General features: G+C 33.1%; 1 protein-coding gene across 2 annotated transcripts in view; it reads left to right on the top strand.

Annotated features, from left to right (window-relative positions):
• LOC118199996 (uncharacterized) overlaps positions 1-19,785 on the top strand; it is a 114,312-nt gene extending 94,527 nt beyond the window's left edge. Inside the window, exons 14-17 of one of the 2 annotated variants that reach the window (XM_085818799.1) lie at positions 2,041-2,093; positions 4,734-5,504; positions 10,020-10,100; positions 14,612-19,785. In XM_085818799.1, coding sequence (XP_085674925.1) covers positions 2,041-2,093; positions 4,734-5,504; positions 10,020-10,100; positions 14,612-14,811 — 1,105 coding nt within the window. In that variant the 3' untranslated portion in view covers positions 14,812-19,785. The remainder of the gene's footprint in view (positions 1-2,040; positions 2,094-4,733; positions 5,505-10,019; positions 10,101-14,611) is intronic. The other variant, XM_085818800.1, reaches the window with a different exon arrangement.
• The last annotated feature ends 6,902 nt before the right edge of the window (positions 19,786-26,687 follow it).

The following is a 26,687-nucleotide window of genomic DNA, read 5'->3' as shown; positions in this document are numbered from 1 at the left end:
TTGTGTTAATTTTTTTTTAAAACCAAAAAAAGTATAAAATATAAAAGTACAAAAAAGCATTAAAACCTAAAAACTTATGAAAAAGATTATGATGTTTAAGTTTTTATTTTCGTATTCCTATCCCTAAACTTTCTCGAGCCTGTGGCTCCCTCTATTGAGCATCAAGTCAATTACTTATGCAAATTTTTTCCTATTTCTGCTCACTTTTAGTAATTCTGATGTGGAGGTAAATGGTTTTGAACCATAGGCACTCCGAAATTTCAAAATCATTGGCATTGGCAAGACGAGGAAACCATTTTTGAATGACGACTTACTTTTGAAGGAAGAGTCCACGAGAATTTTATTTTTGCTGTTTTCGATAACTTCCAAGATGCAGAGAGAGGACCAGCCGACGGCGTGCCATGGCATCCTAAGAAAATAGACAGTTTTGCCCGATGGACGCAGTGGTAGCACCTGAATCGCAGAATGGCCAACATCTTGGTGATGACCGGAGTCCTTGCGGACGGAAGCGGCTGTGGGGCGGAGGCCCTGGCCTCCTAAATTATTTTCCATTATTAATTAAATTCTGTTTCCTTTCCAGAAAACCTCTACCCAAGAATTTTGTTATTTCCAGCTCACTTACAAGAACCCCCCCCCCAAAAAAAGGCTGATGCCTTCGCAAGGTGAAATTGTAAATTTTGTTTGCAGGTATGTAAATTTGTTTCTTCAGAGTTAAAGCCGACCTGCCGCCACCATTGTTAAAAATGTAAATGATTCATAAACATTTTCCTCATTAATAAACGTTAGATTGATTTTACCTACTTCGCATTATTGTATTTAATTCCTTACACTGGACCTTAAACATAGAATGGGTTTTGTTTATCACAGCGCAATTTCCTGAAAAATTAGAATTGTTTGCATATTTTTTTATGTTACACTATGATAACTACTCTTATACAGTTTTGTGATTGATACAATATTGGTTGAAATGTTCTGTTACGTTACATATAACACACAGTTACCTACCTTATAATCTAGTATGAACATTTACAATAGTTATTTCACAGTAATGATGTTCAGTAGTAAATATTACGTATGAATTTCTATTTTGCTATAATATTATAACACTGTCATGGCTTCAGCTCCGGGGATAGTTAGTTCAAAAACCTCATGATTCGATGCTTTACTGTAACATACATGTATAAATGTTATTAGAGCCAATCATTTATGACTCTAATAACATATATTTATGTCACTTTTATTCTCTGGCTTATCCGTTTCCGTAAACTTCTTTTGAGCAGTTCACCACACAGATCTTGTAGATATATACACCTGTATCAGGTATAGATGACATGCGTCAGATTATGAAATATACTTGTGTGGCTAACACAAGGACAAAGACCAATACCGACGGTATTTTGTTGTGCCTATTCTTTGAACTAAATATTCGAGAAGTGATAGCCAACTCAGAAGTCAAACAACAACAACAACAACAACAAAAAAAAATATTTATTCGACGTGTTATTGTGTCTTAATTAAGTGATAGCCTTCTTTCTTTTATTGTCTTCTTTTAAAAACAAAAAAATTGAAGCAAAATTCGTTTGTAACAATTATCATCCTAAAATATTCCAGAAAATAATTAATTTTACTTGGTGAATATACTTTTATAAACTATAGAAAATTACAACAAAAATTATAGTGAAAACTGTAGTAACAAATAGAGAAGATTAAGTGCTTTCATAGCCATAAATATAATATCTAAATAATGAAATTACAGTTGTAAATTATATTGCTAAAGTGTAAAAATATTAAGTGTTTTTATAATTAAAATTTTGAAATAAAGTTTAGGGAATTTAGACATTTAGTATTCAGTCATCATTACAGAAATGCCACACATTTAGGTAGCGTTTGCTGACTTGTATAATTGTAAAGAATAATTTTGCCATTTGGTAAATTTTAAATTGCTTCCGGTGTGGTATAAAAGGTTGAATATAGATAAGTAAAAGTATTTTCAAATTATTTTGCAGTTTCCTTAACAGATAATATTTCTTCGCCTCATAGGTCTTCCGAAAATAAAAATGAAAATGTTGCTGAAGATACAGGGTCTGCTTTGTGTGAGTAGTAACTTTTTAATTCAAACATTATGCACATTTGTGAAAGCTTGAAACTTTTCGTACTTACAACAGAAAGCTTACATTGTAAGGGTTATATAATTTTTAATTTGAACTGATGAACTCTATTTCTAGGGACAAATTGGAATTGTGCGTATGTGTTTGTAGTAACATGCACAATTTTATCATAATTTGGTTTTAATTTTAAACTGAGATTTAAAAATAAGACTATTTAATTTCGCCAAATATAAATTTCGAAATTAACATACTGTTGTAAGTGAATGCCTTTAACATAGGAATTGCGCTTACATGTTTAATACAGATTACGACACTTCACTTTAATTTAGTATTTTTTATTAAAACTTTAATTTTGAAGTAACAGTTACATAATAGTAGAAGGTCCCTTCTATAACTTAACGACGCCAGGATAGCTGGTAGTCCGAAAAGTGTAGTATGGTTATACTGTGCTGGTGAATGATAATATGCGTACATTTTTTAGTATGATACGAGGCTGTACGGAGGCGAAAATGAGCGCAAAAACCGTGAAACACACAGAGAAAACAATAATGCAAGACATTATATAAGAAAACAAAAGAGTCGTATATTAAAAAACTATTAAATTTTTCTTAAAACTTGACATTTTCTTGTTACTAAAGTTTGAATAATTTCGCTGACTTGGCACAGAAGACTAGGATTGCATAAAATATTATTTTAAAGGACTAGAGAATTTCGGTGTTAACTTTCAGGAAACGTCTTTCCTCCCCTTTTTAAATTACTTTCTAACATGTTTAATTACATTTTCAAAATTAGTATGCATTTTATCTTAATTCCAGGTCTAATGTATTAAAACTATACATGTGAAAAGCATTGTCCTTAATTCGATATATTAAAATTTATTAGTGCAGAATTCATCAGTGCATTCGTTATCTTCAGAACTGTTATAATTATATTTCTTCGACTCTTTTTTTTTTCTTCTTTGCCATTTACTATTTGAAAAACAGTTATTCGACTTCTTAGGTAATATTTTACTTAAATTGCATTTTAAGAAGTGCATTTTCATTATTAACTGAATTCATTAAAAGAAAAAAAATGCTCTTGTCGCTTAGATGCCTTTTTTTGTCTTTTCGTGATATTTATCCTTATTCATGATTACTTTACAATTTCTAACGCAGTGGCGTACTCTACTTTAGACAGGAACTAGTTTAGATATTCGAGCGAAAGAACATAGAAATAAACCTGGAATTTTAGACGACATTAGAGCTAAGCACTTGTTTATAATTTAAATATATGTATTTATAATTCTTCCAACTTTTAAAATATTGTAAAACGTCCATTTCTGATGGAAAACGTACATAAAATATAAATAGGAGGGATTCTAAGCTTTCTGGAACTGAAGTCCTTTCCAACACTTCAATCTAAGGGCATTTAAATCCTTCGATCCCGAATCTTTCAAATCTTCTTTCACAATAATAATTAAGAGGGTAAAAAGGAGGAACGAAAAAGATTTTATCTCAGTTATAAAAATTTTTATTAAATCGAAATTTACTAATAAATACGAGCACAATTAAGAATTCCGTTTCATAAAAATGCACTTGTATTTATTTATAAGATATATGTAATTTAATAAATTAAACGTATCATTAAAACTTTTGAATGAGTCACAGTGGACATAGTTTCTCATCTGCAATTCAATACCAAAAATTTTCACTAGAAAACTTCAATAAACCTCAGATGACAAAAATAACTTATAAACAGTCGAAACTAAAGTTTCTTCTGACGTATTTTTACTCATGACATCATTTAGAGCAGATTCCCATTAGCCAAAAGCAACCAGCAAATTTTTGCAAGTTGAGGTTCTTGCAAGAGGGTCAAGTTTGAGGCCAAGTGCAGCTTTCGGATTTTTTTAAGCCAGGCGTTAACAACCTTTTTTTGGCTGCAGGTCAAAATCAACCAAATGTGCGTATTAAGACGATGTTTCGGGTCAGCGGTATTTTCATTTTAGAACAGTCTTTCTTTGTGAAAAACAAGAGAAATTTAACATAAACATAAAAATCAAAATTCTAATTCTAATTATTATAAACATAACTGAATGAACTTCATTTTACTCATTGATATCAATGGCTCTCTGATATTGAATTTTATGAAGTCAACTTAGTCAGTTCTGGTTCATAGTTAGTCATCTTAATACCAACTGAAGCATTTGAATTTTTGGTAGTGAAGCTGCCACTGTTCTTACTTAAAATAAATTTCCTGTGTAAAAATATTTGCTCTCTTTCATCAACGCTGTTATCAAAATCCCAAATAATACATATCTAAAAGTTGGAGAATAGCGAAAGGAAAGCTCTTGGCACGAAACGGGCCCTTATATTCTGCACTTCCGTTTTGGGATGGAAGTTGAATGGGCAGCCATTTCAAATTCTCTGGTAGGTCACGGCTATTAGTTTTGCTTTTCGCAGTACACAAATCTGGATTTACAAAGCGAAATTTTATGAAATCCTACCTCTGAGCTTATATATACAAGCTGAATGCAATAACATTTTACCCTTGAACTCACGTACAATAGTATTATTCTCATTTACTTAATTTCATTAAATATATCAGAACATAGTTTACATTCAACTAAGATCCATTTTTGAATTTCAGGTGTGCGTTTTACAAACCATATTTCCGAAGTGCCTAACATTTCTGACGAAACAAAACAATCTCATAATAATGCTGGTGATTATGATATGGTTTTACTGAATTTTGAACGCAAGGATATAAATACGACAAGCCGTCATACCAAAAGTATTTTTTCTAAGCCAGAAGCTCAGAGAAGGCCCATGAAACATAATATAAACAAAAGGAACACCATTTCATACACAAAGGAATTAAAGAGCCAAGACCGGAATGAAAAGCTTTACAATTTTGATTCATCGGATGAACATCAAAAACTGAAGAAGGGCTTCATTGGAAGGCTTCAGAAGTCACAATCTATTTCTTACGATGACTTGAAAATGCATAAAAAATTTAGTATGGAATTTGCAAAAGAATCTGGAAAAGACTTCCCTATTTATTTTACTAAGGATAAGGTTGAAAGATTGATCATGACTATTGAAAATGATTCAAAATTTTCTACTTTGAACATTGAAAATCAAGGGAAGAAAACGAAGGAAAGAAAGGAAGAAAAGAAACAAGAGAAGAAAGACCTGAATAGTGGTATAGGTGCAGCTAACTTTGTAGAAGCCTCTGACAAGCCAGGAGCGGATCTAAACTCATGCTACCGCGATTATGTGGTGCCTCAGGTAAATTCTCTTGCTAATGAAGGTGTATTATGCAAACCTGAAATTACGATAAAAAATGAAAATTTTCCCCAAACTTCGGATCATGGACAAAAGAAGAACGATAAAGCATCTGAATCTACCTTACCAACAAGTGAGTATTCTCACTCTTTTTCTTGAGGTGTTTTAAATTTCTCCCTGCTATTTATTTATCTTTAAAAAGATAAAAATCTGTGCTGTTAAAGTAATTTTGTATATGTTGCCAGCAATACCAATGATATATTTCGTTTGAAAATGCAGTTTAAAAGTAAAAGTGTATATTAAATTATCTTTGTTGTAACAGGAATAAACTACGTTTCTTATTCTTTAGAAAAGAATTCTGATAATATTTAGTACGATGGGTGCCATTGTTTGTTCTAATGCGTTTTTAAAAAATTTAACTAATGTAAGATACTGGAAGGTCATAACTAAAGTTAACCTATTCAGAGAAATGTGCGAAAACGATGTGAAAAAGGTTTCTTCAAGGTCGAAATAAGTGTTAAAAGTGCCGGCTAGGGGTAAAATATGATTAAGTGATCCAATTAAATAAATAAGTAATATCTCATTTATTAAACATTTTATTAAATAAAATAATCAATCTTCTTAATAAAGGATAAATAGAACATTTCAAATTAAACAAAGGAAAATTTTAATTCATTTCATGTAAAACTGATTCACTGTTTAGAAATGATCATATTTTATTCTGTCTGTTCTTCTGAAAATAACAAATTAAAAGTTTCTTTCCAAGACCACCATGCATAGTTTCAGACGATTTAAATTGTCTATGGATGTGGTCTTCTTGGAGAAATGACTACCAGAGTTTATGATTTACCAGTCAGCATTGTGGATTTATCCTGCGTGAACCTTTTGAAATCTTTTACAGAAAAAGTTTCAGATTGAAGATGTTCAATAAATGTGTTTATTTATACTGGTATATTAATAAACCTACGAATTAGTTGCAAACGTAAGTAGCGAATAATGTAGGAAACAACGGCATTAGGTAAACGTTTTCTGAAATACTCTTGAAAGAATAATGCTTTTACCACTGAAAACAGACCTTGTATATGAAGCGAAATAAATGCCCAAAACATTTACATTACAAACTTTCTTACTACAGAACTGATACTCAACAAATCTGCTTACTTGAAGTTTCTTTTCATTAACACAACTCTCTCTTCCAAAGCAGTTTGAACTTCCTAATGCTTAAAGGGGAAACACCTTACTATATTATGAACAAGTTATTTTAACATTTGAATATTTTAGAACTTTATTTAAGAATTCATATCCTTGCTATATTATGCATTTCCTGCACCTCTTTATAAATAAAGGCAATGTCCTGTAGTTTCTAAGTGCCTCACTATTAGTCAGTTTTAACTTGAAAATTAAGAATCAACGGTAACAATCAAATAAACATGTAAATCATTATGCTAATGCTACAAATTTGAGACGGGAATTAAACTAAATACAGCCTAACAACTAATTGCACTGGTTGACGAGTTATCGTTTTTACAATTAGCTAACTAGCAACACAAACAGAAGAAAAGACAGACAAATATATATTTATCCATCCTTTGCAAGTTGAAAACTAAAATGATAACACAATTAAAAAAATGGGCTTATTTTTACCCACAATTAAAAGATGAGGTTACGTGCCCTGAGTACTAAGGTTCAAATGATTCGTAAAATCATAAATTCAAACCTACAACACGTAACACACTATCTCTAAATTTGTAAAACACCTACCACGGGAAAACACATCTTCAGTCACTCACAAATACAGCACGAAAATATAGTGGTACCATAACATATAAGTATAATTCATTCGTTACCGAGCTTGTAAGCCAATTTGTTCGTGTTCTGAAACAAATTCTCCTTTTGAAATACAATTAAATGTTACTAATCCTCTCAAGTAACCACCTCAATGTTTTGTTAAATGTTTTGAAATAAGAAAACGTACGCCAGATTGTATAGAAAACTAATAAAACATTTATAAAATATGACATAAATATGTAACAGAAAATGCAAAGAAGTTAAGTCTTATAAAGTTAATTATTGCATTTTACTTATGTACATCTTATCTTCATTTTCCTTTACTGGTTTTTGCCTTCTCTTTTTCTCCATTATAAACTCATTTCATACAGCGTCGGTTTCAACAGAAACTTGTCCAAGGATTCATGATGTGTATGAGAATGTTGCTTCATGATGTGTTTAAGAATGATTTGGGAAGTGATAAACAAATGTCAGTTAACAGCACTATTGCGCAACATATTGTAACAGCACTATTGCGCAACATGTTGCAAATTTTTTAAGTGTTTTTTTCCAATGAATTCAGCAATTGCCTTTCAGTTTACCAGAATCGTGTTGAATCAGTTTATAGAAAGGCTTCACTGCATCTATATCCTTTGTAGAGACATTAGACATTTTTTGGAAGCAGGCAAGATGAAAAATATGCAACGCCTTCACCGGGAATAGAACCGCTGACCTCTCAATTACGCGCTGAGCGTGCAAACCACCACACCACGAAGGTTCGCTAAAAAGGCGGGAGAAATACGTTATACCTTTATTAATTTTCTCAAACGTTTTTATGCGTCTCGAGCTGTAGCTCGTTTAACGGCAGTTTGTCTGACGGCAGTACCTCCGACTGACCCTTAGCGAGTCTGCCTAATCTACCTCCAGCCTCGTGATTTTTTCCGAAGTTTTTGACGAAACGGAAAATTATCGATTTCTCAGCTAAATCAAAACGCTTTCCGCCTCGTATATTCCTAAATGAAACATTATTTTCAATGAGCTTCTTATAATGAATATGCTTTGCACTTCCTGTAGTCTATGCCCCTAAAAAGTAGTCTGAGTGTTTAATCTCACAATTTTATATAACTGTTCTCTTACGCTATCTTCATCATTAAATATCTTCCCAGGAAGGACAGATTTTACTTTGAAAAATACATAATAACCCAATCAAGCTAAATTTTGGTTGTAAGGATATGGTCATGTTCTTTAAAATCACATTATATTTTATATTGTACTTACATGTTGTTGCTTTTGAATTGCTGAAACAAGTCGGGGTACTCATCTATTGGAGACTTTGTTCTTGTGAAGATGATCAGGTGAAATGTGCGAAAGAATTGTTCTGGACAGATCAAGTTCTGTTACTCTTTCTGTTTCTTTTAATCTCCTATCACTCGATAATTTCTCCGAGATACGAAAAATATGTTCTGATGTCAATAATCGACGTTCGCCAAAATAATCATTCCCAGCACCACGTAAGAAATTGTTTCACTTATTTTTTCTCGATAGAATAAGGAGCCGAATCAGCATACGTGTGATCCCATATTAATACTGAATTTTAAGCATTTCAGAGCAAACTAGCACATCACTTTATAAGGTATTTCTCCCGTCTTCCTAGCATGCCTTCGTGCTGTGGTGGTCTGCACGCTGGGCCGGTATTCCAGAGGTCCGTGGTTCGATTCTCGGCGAAGGCGTTGCTCATTTTTCATCTTGCCCGCTTCCAAAAATACCTTAAGTCTCTACAGAGGCACCCGAACAGGGATCGGTGAAGGCGTTACTAATTTTTCAATCTCTTTTGCTTCCAAAAAAATTAACGACTCTACAGTGGCACCCGAAATAAAAGGGTGGTGTAGGATGATTCTCTCCACCCAGGATTTGGCGAGTGTGTCCTCTTAAAAGGGGGAGTATATAAGGTATTTCTTCTGTCTTCCTAGGATGTTTTCGTGCTGTGGTGGTCTGCACGCTGGGCGCGTACTCCAGAGGTCCGCGGTTTGATTCCTGGCGAAGGCGTTGCTCATTCTCCATGTTACCCATTTCAAAAAATACCTTAATGTCTCTGCAACTTCATTCAGTTAACTGTCAAGACAAGAACATACGATTTCTCTAATGATACTTACAAATGCATTAATTTAGTGCTACCACTATATGCCTGCAAGGAGAATTTATTTTCAAGCAGTTTTAAGCCGGCAGTAGTCGATGCTTTTAGCGAAAATCGACCAAAAATTAGAAACAAAAGTTAATATATTAATATTCTAAGGTTTTAAATCTGTTGTCTACAAAAAAGCGCTTGTGTGTAAAATTATTTTTAAAGAAGTTATAAATATTTCAATACGCTTGTTGACCTTTTTAGTGACATATAAAGGAACATTTAAATGCCAGTAAAAAGGTAAACAAATATTTGTGAAATGTTATTTTACGATATTTTAATTTCCGCAATTTATGCGATTTTAGTATTAGTGAGGTATGAGTGTGCAAAATATGAGCACTGCAATTTATGGAACTTTATTTCACTGTTCTTCCACGCATGACTCACTCAGACATAGTAAATGCCCAAAAGGCATTTACTATGTCTGAGTACATGTCTGAGTACTTACTTCTTTCATGTCTGAGTACTTACTTCTTTCATGTCTGAGCACTTACTGAGTACATGTCTGAGTACTTACTGAGTACATGTCTGAGTACTTACATCTTGAATACATGATTTAATATAATCATCTATATTTTGATTGGTAAATTATTGAAAAAATGTGCGAAGATTTTGTTTTGAATCAAAATATATGTTCGTTTAGATATTTACTCATATTCTTCAAACTCAACTTATTCCACATTATTTTAATTTTTTTAGATAATGACGTTTTAAAATGTTTCGCAATCCATAGGGACAGGAATGTAAAGAGCATTAGAGCTACCTTCAAAAATAAGCCAGGTAAAGCATCTGCTATTACTCCTGTAAATGACATACTATTAGTAAATTATTATCCGCCCTTGCATTTGCAAACATCGTTGCAAATATTATTTATACATATGGCAGGAACTTATTTCAATCGTACCATCGTTTCCGCGGGTTTGCTACACTTCTTGATGATTTTTGATCTTCTTGTTGTTTTGATTCTTTAGAGCAATTTAAATTGGGTCTTCTACTGGAACCCGAACCCAAAATCAGATACTTGCTGGTGGGTCTTTTAATACTACAGTAGACACCTATTTATAATTTTGTGTATTAACATGAAACATTTAGGCTTGAATTTAATTGACCAGAAAGTACGATCTAATAAGTTGAGCCTTTTGGCCTCTTTAGTGGTAAAAAAGCAGTGTTGTGATTTTGGGCAAGTGCAACATTGGGTAAATCTAGCTTAATTCCTCAACATAAGTAAGTGATCTACCAGCAGCAGTAAGATCGCTGAACATTGGCCATTCGATCTGGGTTCATATCTAGCTTAACTAGCTGATTATATGGAAGGTTTCGTGGTTATCTACATGTTTAACGTGAATACGAGCAATTTTCTTTAAAATGTCCTCAACTCTTTTCACAAATCTTTGATCTAACCTTCTCTTTTGACGGATAGTTCTAGTAGGTCTGCAGTAATCAAATAATATTATTTCATCATTAAGAAGGTATTCCTGCTAATGTTTTAGCTTCGGTGTCGGAGTTAATGTAAGCTTCGGTAAGCGTATGATCTATAAAATGCGGGTAAGCACTATGCCACTCCTCTGATAAAGCCTGGTGACATAATCTCATAATTTATGCTGTTACTGTTTCTTCATGATAACTTGAAATTTAAATAATTGAAAGAATGCGCAGCTTGAGAGATATCGATAAATATGTTTCATGAAAATGCGTCCGTCAAGTGTCTTCTTTCTGAAACTAAACGTATTCTTGTCAAATTCAACGTAAAATCTGAATACCGCCCAAGGTAGGCATATCTTCATTCTGGATTGTCAGATGCTTATCGGCCAGTCGAGGCCTTATGTTAGATTTGCTAATTCTCAAACAATTATCTACTTGATTCAAGAAAAGTAAACGAGTCGCTTAATGAGTTCATGAGTACCAACTCTTTAAGGGTTGGGAGAATATAAAACTTTAACCAACTTTCGGCTAGTGGATGTATGCAACCGAACATGCAAGCATACAAAGTCTATAATTTTTTCAATGAACTTATTCATTAGGATTTTTTGGAAGCAGGAAATGGGAAAGATGAACAGTACCCTCGCCGGGACTCGAGCCTGAACTTCTCGAATACGTGTCGAGTGTGCTACCGTTACACCCCGAATGCATGGAGAAAGGATGGAGAAAATACCTCATAAACTGACCTCGTAAATCTATCTACGTTTAACTTTCATTCACTAGCAATTGCACTTTTCACTCACTAGCAATTGCACATATAAGCACAACCCATATGTTACTAATTTTGTTTATATTCAAGATTTGCATTCCCTGAGATGCGATTATTAAAGCCTTTGTTTTCCCATTTGCCGAGTCCGGCAGAGCATTATTGTATACATATGTACTTTTAATTGTGTGCCAACGTTAGCTTGGAACCCAAGTGGAATGTAATGACTGCTGAAATGTTAGCTAGTGCTTTCTATTTTCTTAATAAAAACTATCGAAAGAATTTATGCGCTATCTAAATATATAAGCACTGTACTAAAACAGTGAATATATAATTGAAATTTATTGGCAGGCCGCCCGTTTGAGGCCACTGAATTAGATCATCAAACCCGCTTTCTAACCTCAAGGAAAAAGAATTGAAACTTCTAAGACTTAGATTTCTCAACCAGGCAGAATTTCGTAGTTTAGAAGAAGAATGCGATCAGCCTTTTGCTTAGCTGTTAAAACTGCCTTTATATAAGTTTTAGTATTTAGCAACATTTTCTTTGCTTTTTGTTGTTTAATTTTTAAATCTAAATCTAAATAAATGTATATATGCATTTTTCCAGATTTAGAATGAAGAGAGCGGTAATTTTTAAACGTTAGAAAGTAATCAAAATCTAAATAAATGTATATATGCATTTTTCCAGATTGAGAATGAAGGGAGCGGGGAAATGATCTTCTCTAGCAACGGCGAAAGGGGTTCATGGGGCAAAAAAGGCTCAGAACCCCTTCTGCAGGTAGATTTTCATAAATTATGCTTATAAATTGCTGATATTAACTGTTATAAACTAGAAAATATGTTATAACTCTCAAAAAGAGCATTAGCAGACAGATGGTTTTCTTTCTTTTCTCTTTGAGAGTTGCAATTTTTATCATAGCATCAATCCCTCCTGCGACTTGCAGAGCGTTCTTATTGCGCAAGAAGAATGTGGGAGGAACTGTCTTTCGTATGGCCTGGCGGATGCCTATGTTTCAGAACGTTTATATTTAATGAGATACACGATTTGAACTTGTCTTACATACATCTAAGATAAAAAATATGTAAATTAAAATTATAATTTTAACTAGGAGTAGCCTCTTAACTCTCTCCTTTATAACAACTTTTCTGCACTGGAACTGGAACTCTGTCGTAATAAACAATTTAAACATGCCCTTTAGACGCGGTTTCGCTCGCTGACGTGTCGCTTAGCCTTTGCTAGCTATTGCCCATTGTTTTAAAAATATGATATGCATAAAATTGCGGGATGCATAGTGTTGTAAAGTGGATGTTGACGGTACCAAATGTAGAGAAACATATGGAAATGGATGCAAAAATTTAAAATACTTTACATTCTTAAATCGTCAGTTAATACTAAGATTTCATTGTATCCGCAGTAAGCCATAAATGCATATAAATGTGTGATGGAATGTGAGATCTAGAAATCTAGATATTTGAGGACTTACCCAGAATGACGAGAACCAAAAAATTACAAATGAATTATTTATTCTTATTTTTCAGCATCATTATTTTATATTAAATAATAAGGAAGATTTAACTAATGGTATTAGCCAGACAAACAAAATTGAACACGCTGGTACTTAAACATTTCGCACCAGATCTATATTACACGTGACTTCGCGAATATTGCGAAAATACTGCATCGGCACAAGTAAATCATTGTTCATCTGTCCAAAATAAAACTCACCATGAGAAAACTAAACCATGAGAAATTTTAGTATTCTATCAGCATAAACGGTAATGAAAGTTATGTTTTTGAACCAAAAGGACACGTGCACACTGAACTTAAATGAGGAAGCACGAGGTAGATGAACAAGAACGTACCAGTGAATGCAGGTCCATCTTATTAGATGGTAGAAAACATAACAGCAGCAATCTTATACGAATCTGGAGATTCACTTTAATAAGCTTCACTTGCAAGTTGATTCGATTCAGTCTCCCAAAAAATTTTGCATGACAAACAAGCAGCAGTTGACGAGGAAAGCAAAGCACATCAGCATCGGCAGGGAAGGAACAGGCCAGAAGGCCGCCCTTCACTCCAGAACTTCAGCCGCCATGGAGGTAGGAATTAAATTCTGAGTAAGTTAGGTAGGAAGTAAGTTCTGAGAAAGTTAGGTAGGAAGTAAGTTCTGAGAAAACGCACCCCGGGGAAATTGTTTCGAGGACCTTCCAGCCCTCTCCCGCTACCACCAAACCGATATAGGTAGGATCATTATCATTTATCAAATCAGTAGGTTGTATATGACTAGATCAAACATTTTTTTAATCTGCGTTTTAAAACTTAATAGGCATTATATTATCATTATATACCACAGTTCAATGTTAAATTACTGAAATTATTACTGATTTAAATAACTTAAACTTTCTTTTACATATTCACACATATATATGAAAATATTAAAAAAAATTCATTAATTCATATCACATGTGCAGCAAATAATAATAGATCACACACTTCATCTAAGTTCTCAATGTGAACTGAAAAATTATGTTTATTTTTTGTCAAGTATCTAGGTTCTCAACCTTGAATCAAAAGCATATATTTCATATCTTTTTTGGAACGGCATGCGTATTTGAGAGGTCCGTGGTTCAAGCCCCGGCAAGGGCGTTGCTCATTTGTCACATCTGCTATTTTCAAAAACTCCTAATGACTCTACAATGGCATCCGAACTAAAAGGTGGTGAATGATGATACTTCACCACCAGGATTTGGCGATTGCGTCCCCTAATCCCCAGTCTCCGTTTAAAAGGGTGAGTATATAAGGTATTTCCCCCGTCTTCGTAGCATGCCTTCTTAGTGTAGTGGTCAGCACGCTCAGCGAGTATTCGAGAGATCCGTGGTTCGAGTCCCGGCGAAGGGGTAGCTAATTTTTCCCGACTCCTGCTTCTAAATAACCTAATGCCTCTACAACCTCTCTATGTTTTATTTTAATTGCCCATAATATAACTTATTTTCTTATTTGAAACTTATAACGAGTATATCTGTAAAATAAAATAATCGTCTTAAAAATACTTTTCTATTAATAAATTGTTAATGAAAAAAATGTAACAGCAAAATTTCGTTTTAGGAAAAACTGAGTTCTACGGATCTGTTGCAGACGCTGATTGCAAAACTTATATTGCTAGCAATGATGTTGAAAATAGTTATGATATGATGCAGGAAGAAGGAAAATATAGTAACGGTAAGGAAAGAAAACAGGAGAAAGCTTTGAGCGAAAAGGAAAATGAAAGTGGAAAAGAAAATATCAGTGCGAAGTTAGCCATCTAAAAGTCTCAAAGAGTGACGCAAGTAAATATGCATAGACGCGGTGATATGTGGAGAAGAAGTATTATTTAAAAAAGGAAATATTTAACGTTAATGAACTTAATTAGAGAAAGAAATGTTAGACTGCAGAATATAGGTTACACGAAAGTTTTTCTTCATTTTAGTGTTTCTAATTTTCTTATAAAAAAGGTATAGTAAAAAAGGAAACGTTTAAAAAAAATCTCTTATCTGTTAATGTAGATTGCTTCTTTTATAAATGTAATATGTAATGCAATTTTGTGCAGTAACCTTTAACTATTTAATTTGTAATACGATAAAATGTTAGAAAGGTTTAAAAATGTATTAAATTGAAAATATGTTTTAAAATGTCGTTTCGTGGTAAGAATTTCGAAAGAAATTTTAAGATGTAAATCTTCGATACTGTGACATATGTATTTCGTTCAAGTGTGTAACTTAATATGCCGTCCTTCCTCTAATTTTTGTTTGGTAGTATTTATTTCTTTTGGTAACATTGTTTAAAATGTAAGAGATGTATATAATGTATCTCCAGTTTTAAATGCATATTGCATTTTTTTATTATATGTGTTTTACCTTTTCTATTCGATATATGTAGGATAAATGCAGGAAACAAAGGGAAACGTTCTAAACCAAAATTGAATTATGCATTGTAAGCTGAAGTAATCAGTGACACAATTTATAAATTATAGCGAAAATTTAAATGTAAACATATTCAATTTCGAATGCAGAGCTAATAATAGTTAAAGAAAATATTATGCAAAAACAAGAGCTCATTCTGAAAATAAAAAAAAAAAAAAAAGTGTCCACGTTTGAAATTCAATAACATATGTAAAAATTAAAAATAGAATACAAAGAGGAATATATATCTTCCAGTACATCTACAGGAGTTGTAGAGAAATATATGGATCAGCCTGGTTCTGAACTGATAAAAACACAGATTTACAAAATAAAAAAATTTCAATTAAATTAAAAATAATCTGTGTCTTCATAAATCCAACCCCTGCAAGCTCTAATGGGAAAGCCACCTTGCCCACGTTTTTACTATTCATAATACTCGTACTTACAAAAACTTCAAAATCAGTAAGAATAACATTTATATGATTTAAAAAATTTAATATAAATGAAATTAAGCAAAATAATTTAATTAATAAAAACACAAAATATATTGTTGCGAGCATACCCGCTCGTAATAGACTGAATGCACACAGGTCCGATTGCAGACTATTAATATTTATTTTTATCAAAACGAATATTTCACAGCTCTAGAATTTTCCACAGAAATATTCATACAAGTGTTCACAGTATAACACAGTAAAATCAGTACTTACACTTCAAACTACTAAGAACGTTAAACGCAACGCAATACAAAGCGCATATAAAGAGAAAGCTAATCCGGTATTACGCTGAACTAACAACTCGCAACACCAACTAGCAATATTTCTAGTACTTCTGCTTCTAGAAATTACAGGAAAGCTATATGAGGCTCGAATTACGGTTGCAGCTAATACAGTGATCAATTAGGTTTATTCAATTTCGATACATATTACGCTGATACAGGGACTGGGCCAGGCGACTTATGGGAAGTTTATCGCCAAATTTAGCTACAAAATAATCCGCAAAAACCGTTGTCAGTTAGGCGAAATCACGCCAACTCTCTGAGATACCCATTTACTGAATAATAAATGGACTTGCCCCAGTATTCTTACTTTTTCGACATAGCTTCTTTCTGGAGAATTTTTGCGTTACATTACAGAAAAAAATACAACAATTTTGTATATAACTGAACCAAAAATCATCTATCTATATACAAAATTAGTAATAATATAAAACAGCAAACTGCGATTTTTAGCAAAAGAAGCTATACTACCTAAATTAAATATTTTTGATCAGAAATCAAGTTTCTTATTGAAATCAAAAATTAGGTTAATAATTAATAATTCGAATAAATTAGCTAAGGTAGATTACAAACTGTGCAACTACATAGGAGTCTGAAAACAAAATAAATACATGCGCATTCGAAATCTGGAACAAGCTTTAATCTAATCCCAACATGGGTTAACAGGTAAAAGAAAATTTTGAGAAAAGTTGTTGGAAAAAAGAAATATTTGGGGGGGGGGAAGAAGATGTTTAATGTTGTTCAGTAAGAAAAATTTATTGCCTTAAGAGTTTTTATCTCCACTTTGTAGTATTTTGTGGAAGTCTAGAAGCTGAAAGTGTACAATTCATGATATTTCTGAGCTTTAAGTTATTAAACTGAATACGTTAGTAGATGACCTATTTTTCAAATGCTAGTTGTAGTGGTAGGATTTATTTTTAAAGGTAAAAAAAGAAGCAATCAAATGTGTTATTGCATATTACAGAACTTCATAAGGGCTGTGTTGAGACTACGGAATTGAAGAATGCCTTCTGTGTTAGTAAAAGAAAGAGGTTATTATACAGCTTATGTATAATTATTACGAGCAGTAACACTTCTGAAAATAATACCTTATTTCAGCTACGCTAATACATCCAGCCTGTACAGCCGAAATGTTTTAGATGTTGACTGCCATGATAAACAACAGTTGAAATGAGAAAATTAGTTTTGTAACTGTAATTTAGAGAGCTGCTTTTTAATGAATATATTTTGCAGACATGCTCTTCAATTTACATGATTTTTTTTTCAATTTCAGTGTCTTTTATGCATGGAGCTTTGGAATAATTTGCTGTTTTAATTAATAATCCTAAAAAATACAAAATTCTTAAAAAATATTGACTGTTATTTCTAATTCTTTTGGAAAAGATTTAGAAATACCTTCAGTACCTCCAAACTCTTTTTCAAACTTAGGTTTTCAGTTTGTAATATTTATTAGATGATCCTAGTCAGCATCAAATATGATCACATCTCTTAATTAGTTAACAACCAATGAAATGTTGACAAAATTGAAATTCTAATCCTCCTGTTATTTATTAATTACGTCAATCCCAACCTTCTTTGAGACATCACAATAGTGGATACATTTGCAAACGCACTATACAGAAAAATGTCTTTAGAAGCTCTCGTCTGGTTAATGATATATACGACCAGCTAATTTTTACGAGAATTGATCTCGTTCTCAGAATACTTAGGAAACTAATTACAACTCGCTTTAATCATCCGCCGCAACACAATCACACGCACACGTAAAAAAAGCGTTCCATAGAAAAGATTGTGCAAGTAATTTTCCAACCAATGTAGCGTCAGATCTAAAGCTCCGCGAAGAAAAAGCAAAGAGCCGATGTTGAATGTATTTTACTACATCTGAAAAGAAACTTCTCAGGGTATTGCAGATAAGATATACTATGCTTTGGCTATAAATAAACATATTCTGCACACATTTAGGAACATAATTCTGTCATAAAAATTTATAGAAAGCTCGTTTCTTTCGATAGTCTGTTAAGAATATAAATTACATTACTTTTCATGAAGTTATTATATAGTAAGGAAAAAATCGCATGAAATTAATATAAAGGAAAAATACATTGAAATTATTTAACAGTTATTTTAAAAATATGTAAATTTATATGCAATGAGTGCAATATAAAAATGTAAAAGTTGAAAACTTAAGAAAACACAATCAAAAATTACGGAGAACGCAAATTAGAATGTAAAACAAGAAACAGGTTGAATATTTTTGGACAAAGTGTTTTAAAATTTAAACAATTTTATGCCAAATATCAAAAAAACTGCATCAATGCATCAAGCGCAAACGTCACACCAGTCAAAATCGAACTTTTGTGCAATTAGAATCTGGGACATTGTTGATATTTGTAAAGTCAAAAATAATTATAACCATACAAAAAATTCAAGGTAACATTAATAAACCATTGCTTTCAAAACCTGTGTCTGATTATGAAAAAAAATTCTTAATCTGATTGTTATCTTTAAGTTATGTACTGCATGTGCTTTCAACACTGTTGAAGCTATGTGATGAGGCACATTCCCATTTGCATCGTAATAAATAATAATTTGCCAGTCAATTTGGTGCATTTAAGTATCCACGAAAAACCTACATCAAGAATCTTTCTATATTACTATTGTTACAATTTGGTGAGGTGTTTCAAAGAGGGTGAGCTTTTGGCTTATACATATGCATAGAAAAAAAGTACTACAGTAACAGCTCATTATGTTGACATCTTACACAAATCTGCAGTAATAACTTCGAACTTTTGATATCAATGCGAAAGAAATTTACTTCCAGAAAGATGGAGCAACAGCATCTATGATGAAAGGTTACGATGCACGTTATTTAAAATTTGTTCCCCGACGCGTAAATTGCAATTTCTTTTCATGTTACCCATGCTCCCTGGATATTTCTGTCTGCGATTGTGTGGAGGAAAATCTAGTCTACAGTCGCAAACCTAATACAGTACACGAGAGAAAGTTACCATTTACGAAGAAAGTGCAACATAACTTTGCGGAGAAGATAAGGATGTGTACAAAACGAGAAGAATGTTATCTTCCGCAATTAAATAACCAATAAACATATTTCAAAACTGAATTTATTACAGACTCTTTGTAAGTTAATAAAAATTTTACCTACTAAAAATTAAGAAAAATTATTTAAAAAAAAAAAAAAAAAGTTATTTCGTTCTTCACCGGCTTGTTTGAGATTACTTTCAACAAACATCTCAGGAGTGTGGGGAATTTAACATTTTTTGTGCAAGAAACTGCATTAATCCTACATTCAAATTTGTAGTTCTACCCTATTTCTGCATTTTCTTTCTGATACAGCATTTCTACATTTTATTGTGCATCCTTAATCATTTACCAATATGCAATTTATTTAAATGTAACTTTAAACAAAATGAATTACTTTGTTGTCATATAAGTGCATATAAATTCGTCTTTTTAAAACCTTAGAAAAAATATTATGATATTATCGCCTGCTTTGTAATATTTACTTATATGCATAATAAATAAAAAGATTTAAGAAAATATAATTTTGCACATATTAGTGACAAAGAGGAAAAACCATGTTACGGAAGCCTTTTGCCTTGCGTTTGAAACAGCGACTTCTCAGATTTGGAAGATATAATTCCGTATAATGTGTCACTGATAAGATAGATGTTAGAAGACCAGTGTTTTTTTTTTCTAATAGTACTAGTAATTCTGTTTGGCAATTCTCGGATCCGAAATGCGTCTCGAATTTCCGACACGCACTTAATATTAAATACTTTTTCCCGAAAATTTACTTTTTTAGCTATTTAATGTTTGACTGCAGACATATGCCAGAACATTTTTTTTTATTTCTCATGGTCTAAAGCAATCAGTTTAACTCAGAATTTGGAACAAGTAAGGAGAAAAGTGTTTTCTGTCGTTTTATCTAGCAAGAAATTCTCTATTTCTGTCATTGCAAGATGAATGTTTTAAGATATATCACAGTGAAATCAACCGTGCTTGTTTCACTCAACTCGGGAAGTTATTCAGAAGTAAGTCTTTAAGTTATCTAACTAAGGATAAGTTATGAGAGTCATTTCCGTATTTATCTGAAATCAATTTAATGTAGAATTAAAGATAATTTTATACGTTTTTATTGCATATTCGGATAATATGAATTCTACGCAAAAGTACTTTATGATATTTGATTTAAACATCTTTGTATTTTATAACCTTACTTTACTCAAATGAATCAAAATGAATAAATTTAGTAGCATATTATAAACTCAATTGTGATGTTATTTGCTACTTTTCGACTTCACAGTAAGACTCAAAATTAGTAAAAAATGTGGCTTTACAATAAAATTCAGCCAAAAAAAAATATCTACGGCTATTTGCGTGCTTTAGAGTAATGATACAGTACTCGGCCACATTTTATGCCTACAAGCTCACGCTGAAGTTCGCTTACCTCCGCCTAATTCAGCTTTCAATAGAAAACTCAAATTACTTTTATACTGCGAATGGGGAAGCCATCCAGTGGGTTGAATTAGCATCTCAGTCATTAAACTCCATTATTGGATCTATTTTATATCGTCGTCGCGTGATTTCCTCTCTGAATGTATTCTTTAACGACGTCTCTCCCTGCATCTGCCCTTTTTTGTCGGGCCGTTGAAAGATGTCACATCTTCTGAATGACGAGTCATTCATCAGGGTAAAAATCGAGGATCTTGAACTGAGATGAGGGGCATGCTTTGTGAACTATTTACTATATAAAATTTATAATTATTTATGCTATGTTCGGGAACGAGGATGCATGCATGTATTTTCATGGGTCATGAAAGACCAATCCTGGTGACATAATTATTTGCAAAAAGAAGATATATTAATTAGATATTATATATATATATATATGTGTGTGTGTGTGTGTGTGTATGATGAAAACAAATTTAGAAGGATTGATATAGGTACACTGAGACATAGAAACGCAGAAAATACTGATGGCGAGGGACGTAGAAGACATACTGACTTGGAAGAATTTTTGATTCCGTAGAATGCTAATCCATAATGAATAGGAAACTTGGCCGTCGAGGCAGATTAAATTCCATTTTTATTTAAATTCACATTTGTGGCCACAGTTTACTTGGTACTAATCGTGTCTATTCAAGAACATTTACATTTTTGATATTACTTCTGAAGGAAGAAAGAAGAGTGAAATTTCGTCCAAGCAGCACGCAGAGAGATGCTAAAGTGGTCATTTATCTAGTATGGAAGATCGCGAAGAGGAAGGTTTTCGTTTAGATCAGAAAGGTTTCAATTCTCAAAATTTTGAGTTCAAATTCGCAATTAGCTACGTCATCAGCGTAACCCAGGCAATGAGTCATAGTTTAATCGAGAAATGTTGCAGCCTGGAAATGTTATTTCTATTTTTATAACAGAAAGGAAATACTCAAATTAAAAACGAGGAATTATATGACCATTACTAAACGAAATTATAAAACTGATTTTTATATTTTTTATCTTACATTTTCGTAACGCAAGCCATGTGTCATAGATTAATCAAGAAATGATGGAGTTATTTCTATTTTTAGAATAGAGAGGAAATACCTAAATTAAAAACGAGGAATTAAAAGACTAAATTGATTATAAAGCTGAGTTACTTATTTTTTTATCTTAAATGTATATATATATATAGAGAGAGAGAGAGAATAATAGAGAAAAGAAAGGAAATTATCTCCTAGGAAATTCGAAGTGAAATTTAGAACGCAAACATGTGCTATTATGGTAAAACGTAGCAAAGGAGGAAGCATTTTTAAAAACTAATACGTACTATTGTGGAAATATAATTGGATTGAATAAAGAAACAGAAGTGTAAATTAAAACGTGAAATAGAAGAATCGTTGTTCATTATGTGGAAAGAACCTGAATTTTCAAGGGGAATTGGAATCTCTCCAAAGAATCATCAGCAAGCGCGTTTATTCATCTCGCAGATCCGAAAAAATTCGCTTTGATTAACAGTTTAACGTGTCCATATTTCATCCTATTACTTCAGGCCGCGTGATAAATCACCGATGAATTCCTAGACCACTGGAAGCAATAAAAATAAAACCTAAAAATCCCCGATGCGCTGCCAGACCATTGGAAAAAATATAAATAAAAAATAAACGCATAAGTAATCGTAGAGAAAAATAAAAAATATTACATATAATATAAATATTGTATGTAAATATTAAAACTAAGAATAAGAAAATGGAATAAAATTAGAAATAAAAAGGAAATAAAGTAATGGGTCATAAATATAAATAAAATCTTTTTTAAAAAAAGGCAAAATTACTTTTACACTCTACTTATATTTTATTCTAACAATAGAAAGTTCAAAATGGCGACGCAAGAGGAATAAGCGTAAGATGCTAAGGGTTGTCAAGAGAAAAGCAGGCGAAGAAACCATGGTATTGCGAATTAGGCCAGTTTAGCGGGATTTGATTTCAGAAAGGGTGGCAAAACAGCAAACACTACAGGAAACTGAATTTACAGAACTGCAAAAATTAAGAAACTCTGAGAAAAACTTTTATTTTGAAACCTGCAAGATAGGAAATTCAAAATTAAGAAAGCAGAGTAAAACAGAATTTTAGAATTAATTCTGGCTGAAAGCCAATTCAAGAGAATTTTTTTTACAGCGAAAATCTTTTACATTGGAAAAGGGAATCATTCAGAATAATTACAGAAAAATTTATACAGTTTAATTACAGAATATACAAATCTTTAAATCTTGCAGACATCATTTCTTGTCCTTCCACGGTTTTAAGACAAGCTGGGCATTCCTGTTAGTTAATGATTAGGTAAGGTTATCAGGTTCAATGTTCCTTCTAACCTTCTTCGGGAACACGCAAGGACCTGACTCCGAACAGAGAGCTTACTAAAGCTATGTTCAAAACTGTGGGAAGTAGACAGGATACACAAGAAGGGTATACAAAACCCTTTATTTTCTCTATTTACAATAACTTCCGTACTTCGGAATACACAGACCCGCTACTTGGGGTCTAACGTAAAAATATAAAAAATAGAACTAAACTCTAATTTAACTTTAAAATAATACACGTGGAAGATTGGCCTTATAATAACAGGAAGCGTATGTAGTACAGAGAACTGTGAACACTACAATACGTTTAAAATTTATCAAGAGGATTAAAACCTCTGGCCTGGAAGGCAACCAGCAACTGCGTAACTTCTAAGGTAAGCGGCCTGCTTCGACTCACTGCTTCCTCTCTCTCGCTTGGCAAAAAGCCACAACTTAAATACTTGGCGTTCGCCAGACAAACTTTGCATAAAAACCTTAACGCTTATAATTCTGGCCGGAAGTAGAAAATAAGAAGTGATAGTAAAGATTTAAAATAAAATAAACGTTAGTAAAACTTAAGATCCTTACATACTTCCCGCCAGAGTTAATTAGTTTGAAACTGAGGTCTAAAACGACCTTGTTGAAAACTTTTAGCTCTAGAATCTAACGCGAGGCCAATCTCTTACAAATATTTTTCGCTAGAAACTAGAAATTTAAAAGAAAGAAATTTGTTTTTACAATAGCAGCTCCCAGGATACACAATTTGTTTTTCATCTGTACTGCATCCAAACAGGAGCTCTTCAAATCTGGTTTCTTCCAGAGATCTGGAAGGAAAACTAGTTTAATGAAATGTCACACAATGAAATGGCAAGTAACATGTATAATTATATTTCTCTTAACATTCTTATTTCATTCATGACTATTTTAATTATCTCTCCCCGTGCTCTCTGACATGTGTTGTAAAAGAACACCAAACACGAATGTGTTTCTGTCTACGTGTTCCACACTTCCTCCTACAATCAAAACACTAACGTGTTAAAATTCAACATGCCAAGACCTCGTAACACACCCTAATTCCAACTCTAAACCCTGAGGTACTATTCTGAAAGTTTCTAACTCTGAAGTGTAGCGTCAGAGAGCCTAACTACATCATTCAACCTTTAACACATATTCACCATGATTTAGTCTTTTTACAGTCACACGAATAAAAAAAAATTTAACATTCACTTTTACCATATCACGGTATTTCTTAACATTTAAAATAACAGTTCACATTGTATATAAGAACATATCAACATGCCGTTAATTTTACACATTTGAAAACATACATTAGTAGTACATTGTTAACTTCTATTCTTTTCAAAGCAAGTGCCAATTCTTTCTACATTGAAATACTACATTTCAAAAAGTCTTTCAGACTAAAACTACTTTCTTGCTAGAATGATTTAAATAAAATTTATACAATAACTTTTTACAATATTTCAGTCTTTACACAACGCTATTATACATCAACTTTAGTTTTACGCGCGAGTAATTGAAAAACATAATACCAAAATCGGTAACAACTCATTTCTCGCCCTTTTGGCGATAAAGGTAGACCTCGCATGAGGTAAAACTTCTTGAAATCTGCCACTTGCAATAAGAATGAAAGATTAACTTAAGTTTGCAAAGTAACATAAAATTTTACTTATCTTTGTGATGTTCGGACATCCTTTTCTGGGCCCAGTCCTTAAAGGTATTGCAGATAGTTGTTTGATTTATCCTCCTTCTTGTACGGGCTGCCCTTCAGTGCCTTCCTCTGGAAGCTTCCTTTTTTCACCAGTTCGGTCACCCTTGAATACCTTCTTCTTCTCCTCTGCTTGTGGTCTTGGCCGTGTGATGGCAGCTAGTCTTGGCGGAACCGGAAAACTTCTTTCGTGTTCCTGCTTGGACCTCGTTGCTGGCCGTTCAAATTTTCCTTGTAACTTTTCCTCCGCCGCTGATGGCCCTTCCGCAGTTCGGCGACATTTACTGCGGAGAGTCCTGTCGGATGAGTAGATCTTCCGTTTTAGAGCCGGGTTATAGTTGCCGTCATTTCTCCTGGTTCTCTTCACATACGTCGTCCTTCTCCCTTCTTCATTCTGGGGGTGTTCGTGAACTCTCCTTTCTGGACGGTGGAACGGCTTCTTTTTCTTGCTACCTTCAATTTTTCCGTGGGGAAATTTTATTTTCGCTTGCTCCTGCCTTTTAATGGCTTACCCTTGTACTTGTCATTTTTCCACCTCTGGAGCTTGTGCCTGAGGTGTCTGCCGTGCCGGATCCTGCAAAAGATCTGAAAATATTTGCATTTTATTACGATCGAAGTAGGGTTTGATTTGATCAATGTTTGCGGAGCAGGTTTCACCATTTCTGGCTTTTAACACTACTACAGCGTGAGTTATTTTTTCTATAACATATGGTCCTTCAAATCGTGGAAAAAATTTGGCAGTTTTATCTTCTGGTGCTGAAGAAAGTGAATGCTTAATTTTTAAAACTTCATCCCCTACTTTATAAGTTACTCCCCGTCGTTTCAAATCATAATAGAGCTTCTGTTTTCTTTGTGCTACTTCCGTATTCTTTTTTGCTTCTTTTATTAGTTTTTATATATCACCCATTTTAAATTCTGGGGCTCTTTGTTGCACATAAAATAATTTATCTAACGGCGTTATAATCTTTCTGCCTAAAAATAACTCAGCAGGAGTTTTGCCCGTTGTATCATGTTTTGCGGTCCTAAGGGCGAAAGCAAATTCATTGACATAGTTATCCCAGCTTTTATGAAAATTTTTAACATAACTACGGATAATTTTCACTATATTTCTGTTGACCCGTTCCGCTATATTTGATTGCGGCCGATACGGGACCATTTTTAAATGACGTATGCTCAGTTTTTGGCACATGTCTTCAAATATATTACTTACAAATTGAGGACCATTATCCGATATAACTTTTAGGGGCGCCCTGTATTTTAAAATATATTTATTTAAAATAGAATCAGTAACTAATTTCGCGGAGGCTCGTTTTAAGGGAACAATTTCAGTCCATTTACTAAAATGATCAACCATAACAAGGAGATAGCGACTTTTATTTAACTGACTTTTTGGGAAAGGGCCCAATAAATCGATGCCAATTATTTCATTTGGAAATTTGGATTTAATACTATTTAGGAACCCGGCCGGTCGGAAATTAATATAATTAACTACTTGACATGTTGGGCAGGACTGGACATACGCCCTTGTTAACTTTTGCAGTTCAGAAAAGTATACTGCCTCGCGTACGCGTTGGATAGTTTTTCGAATACCAGCATGAGAAGCTAAAGGGCTGTCATGGAGCTCCTGCAGGATATTTAATCTAAGACTAGCTGGGATGACAGGTCGAAATTCGTTGTTGGAATTCGTAGTTTTTGTATAGAATAATAGACCATCTATTAGTTCGTAATGGGCCGCCCTATTTCTTATCGCCACAATATCTTGGTGGCTAAAATTTTCAGGATCCTTTAAATACTCATAAATGCTTCCAAACTCAGGATCCTTACCCAGTTCGGTTATTACAGTTTCTCGGGAATTTATTGTACATGCTGTGAGCATTGCTACCTTTACGGTATTACCTTGTTCA

This window comes from Stegodyphus dumicola, chromosome 6, assembly GCF_044657685.1.
Source record: "Stegodyphus dumicola isolate Sdum_Otavi_A_Nest chromosome 6, ASM4465768v1".
Classification (NCBI taxonomy): domain Eukaryota; kingdom Metazoa; phylum Arthropoda; class Arachnida; order Araneae; family Eresidae; genus Stegodyphus; species Stegodyphus dumicola.
Note: the sequence above shows the minus strand (reverse complement) of the source record. Positions and strands in the feature narration are given on the sequence as shown.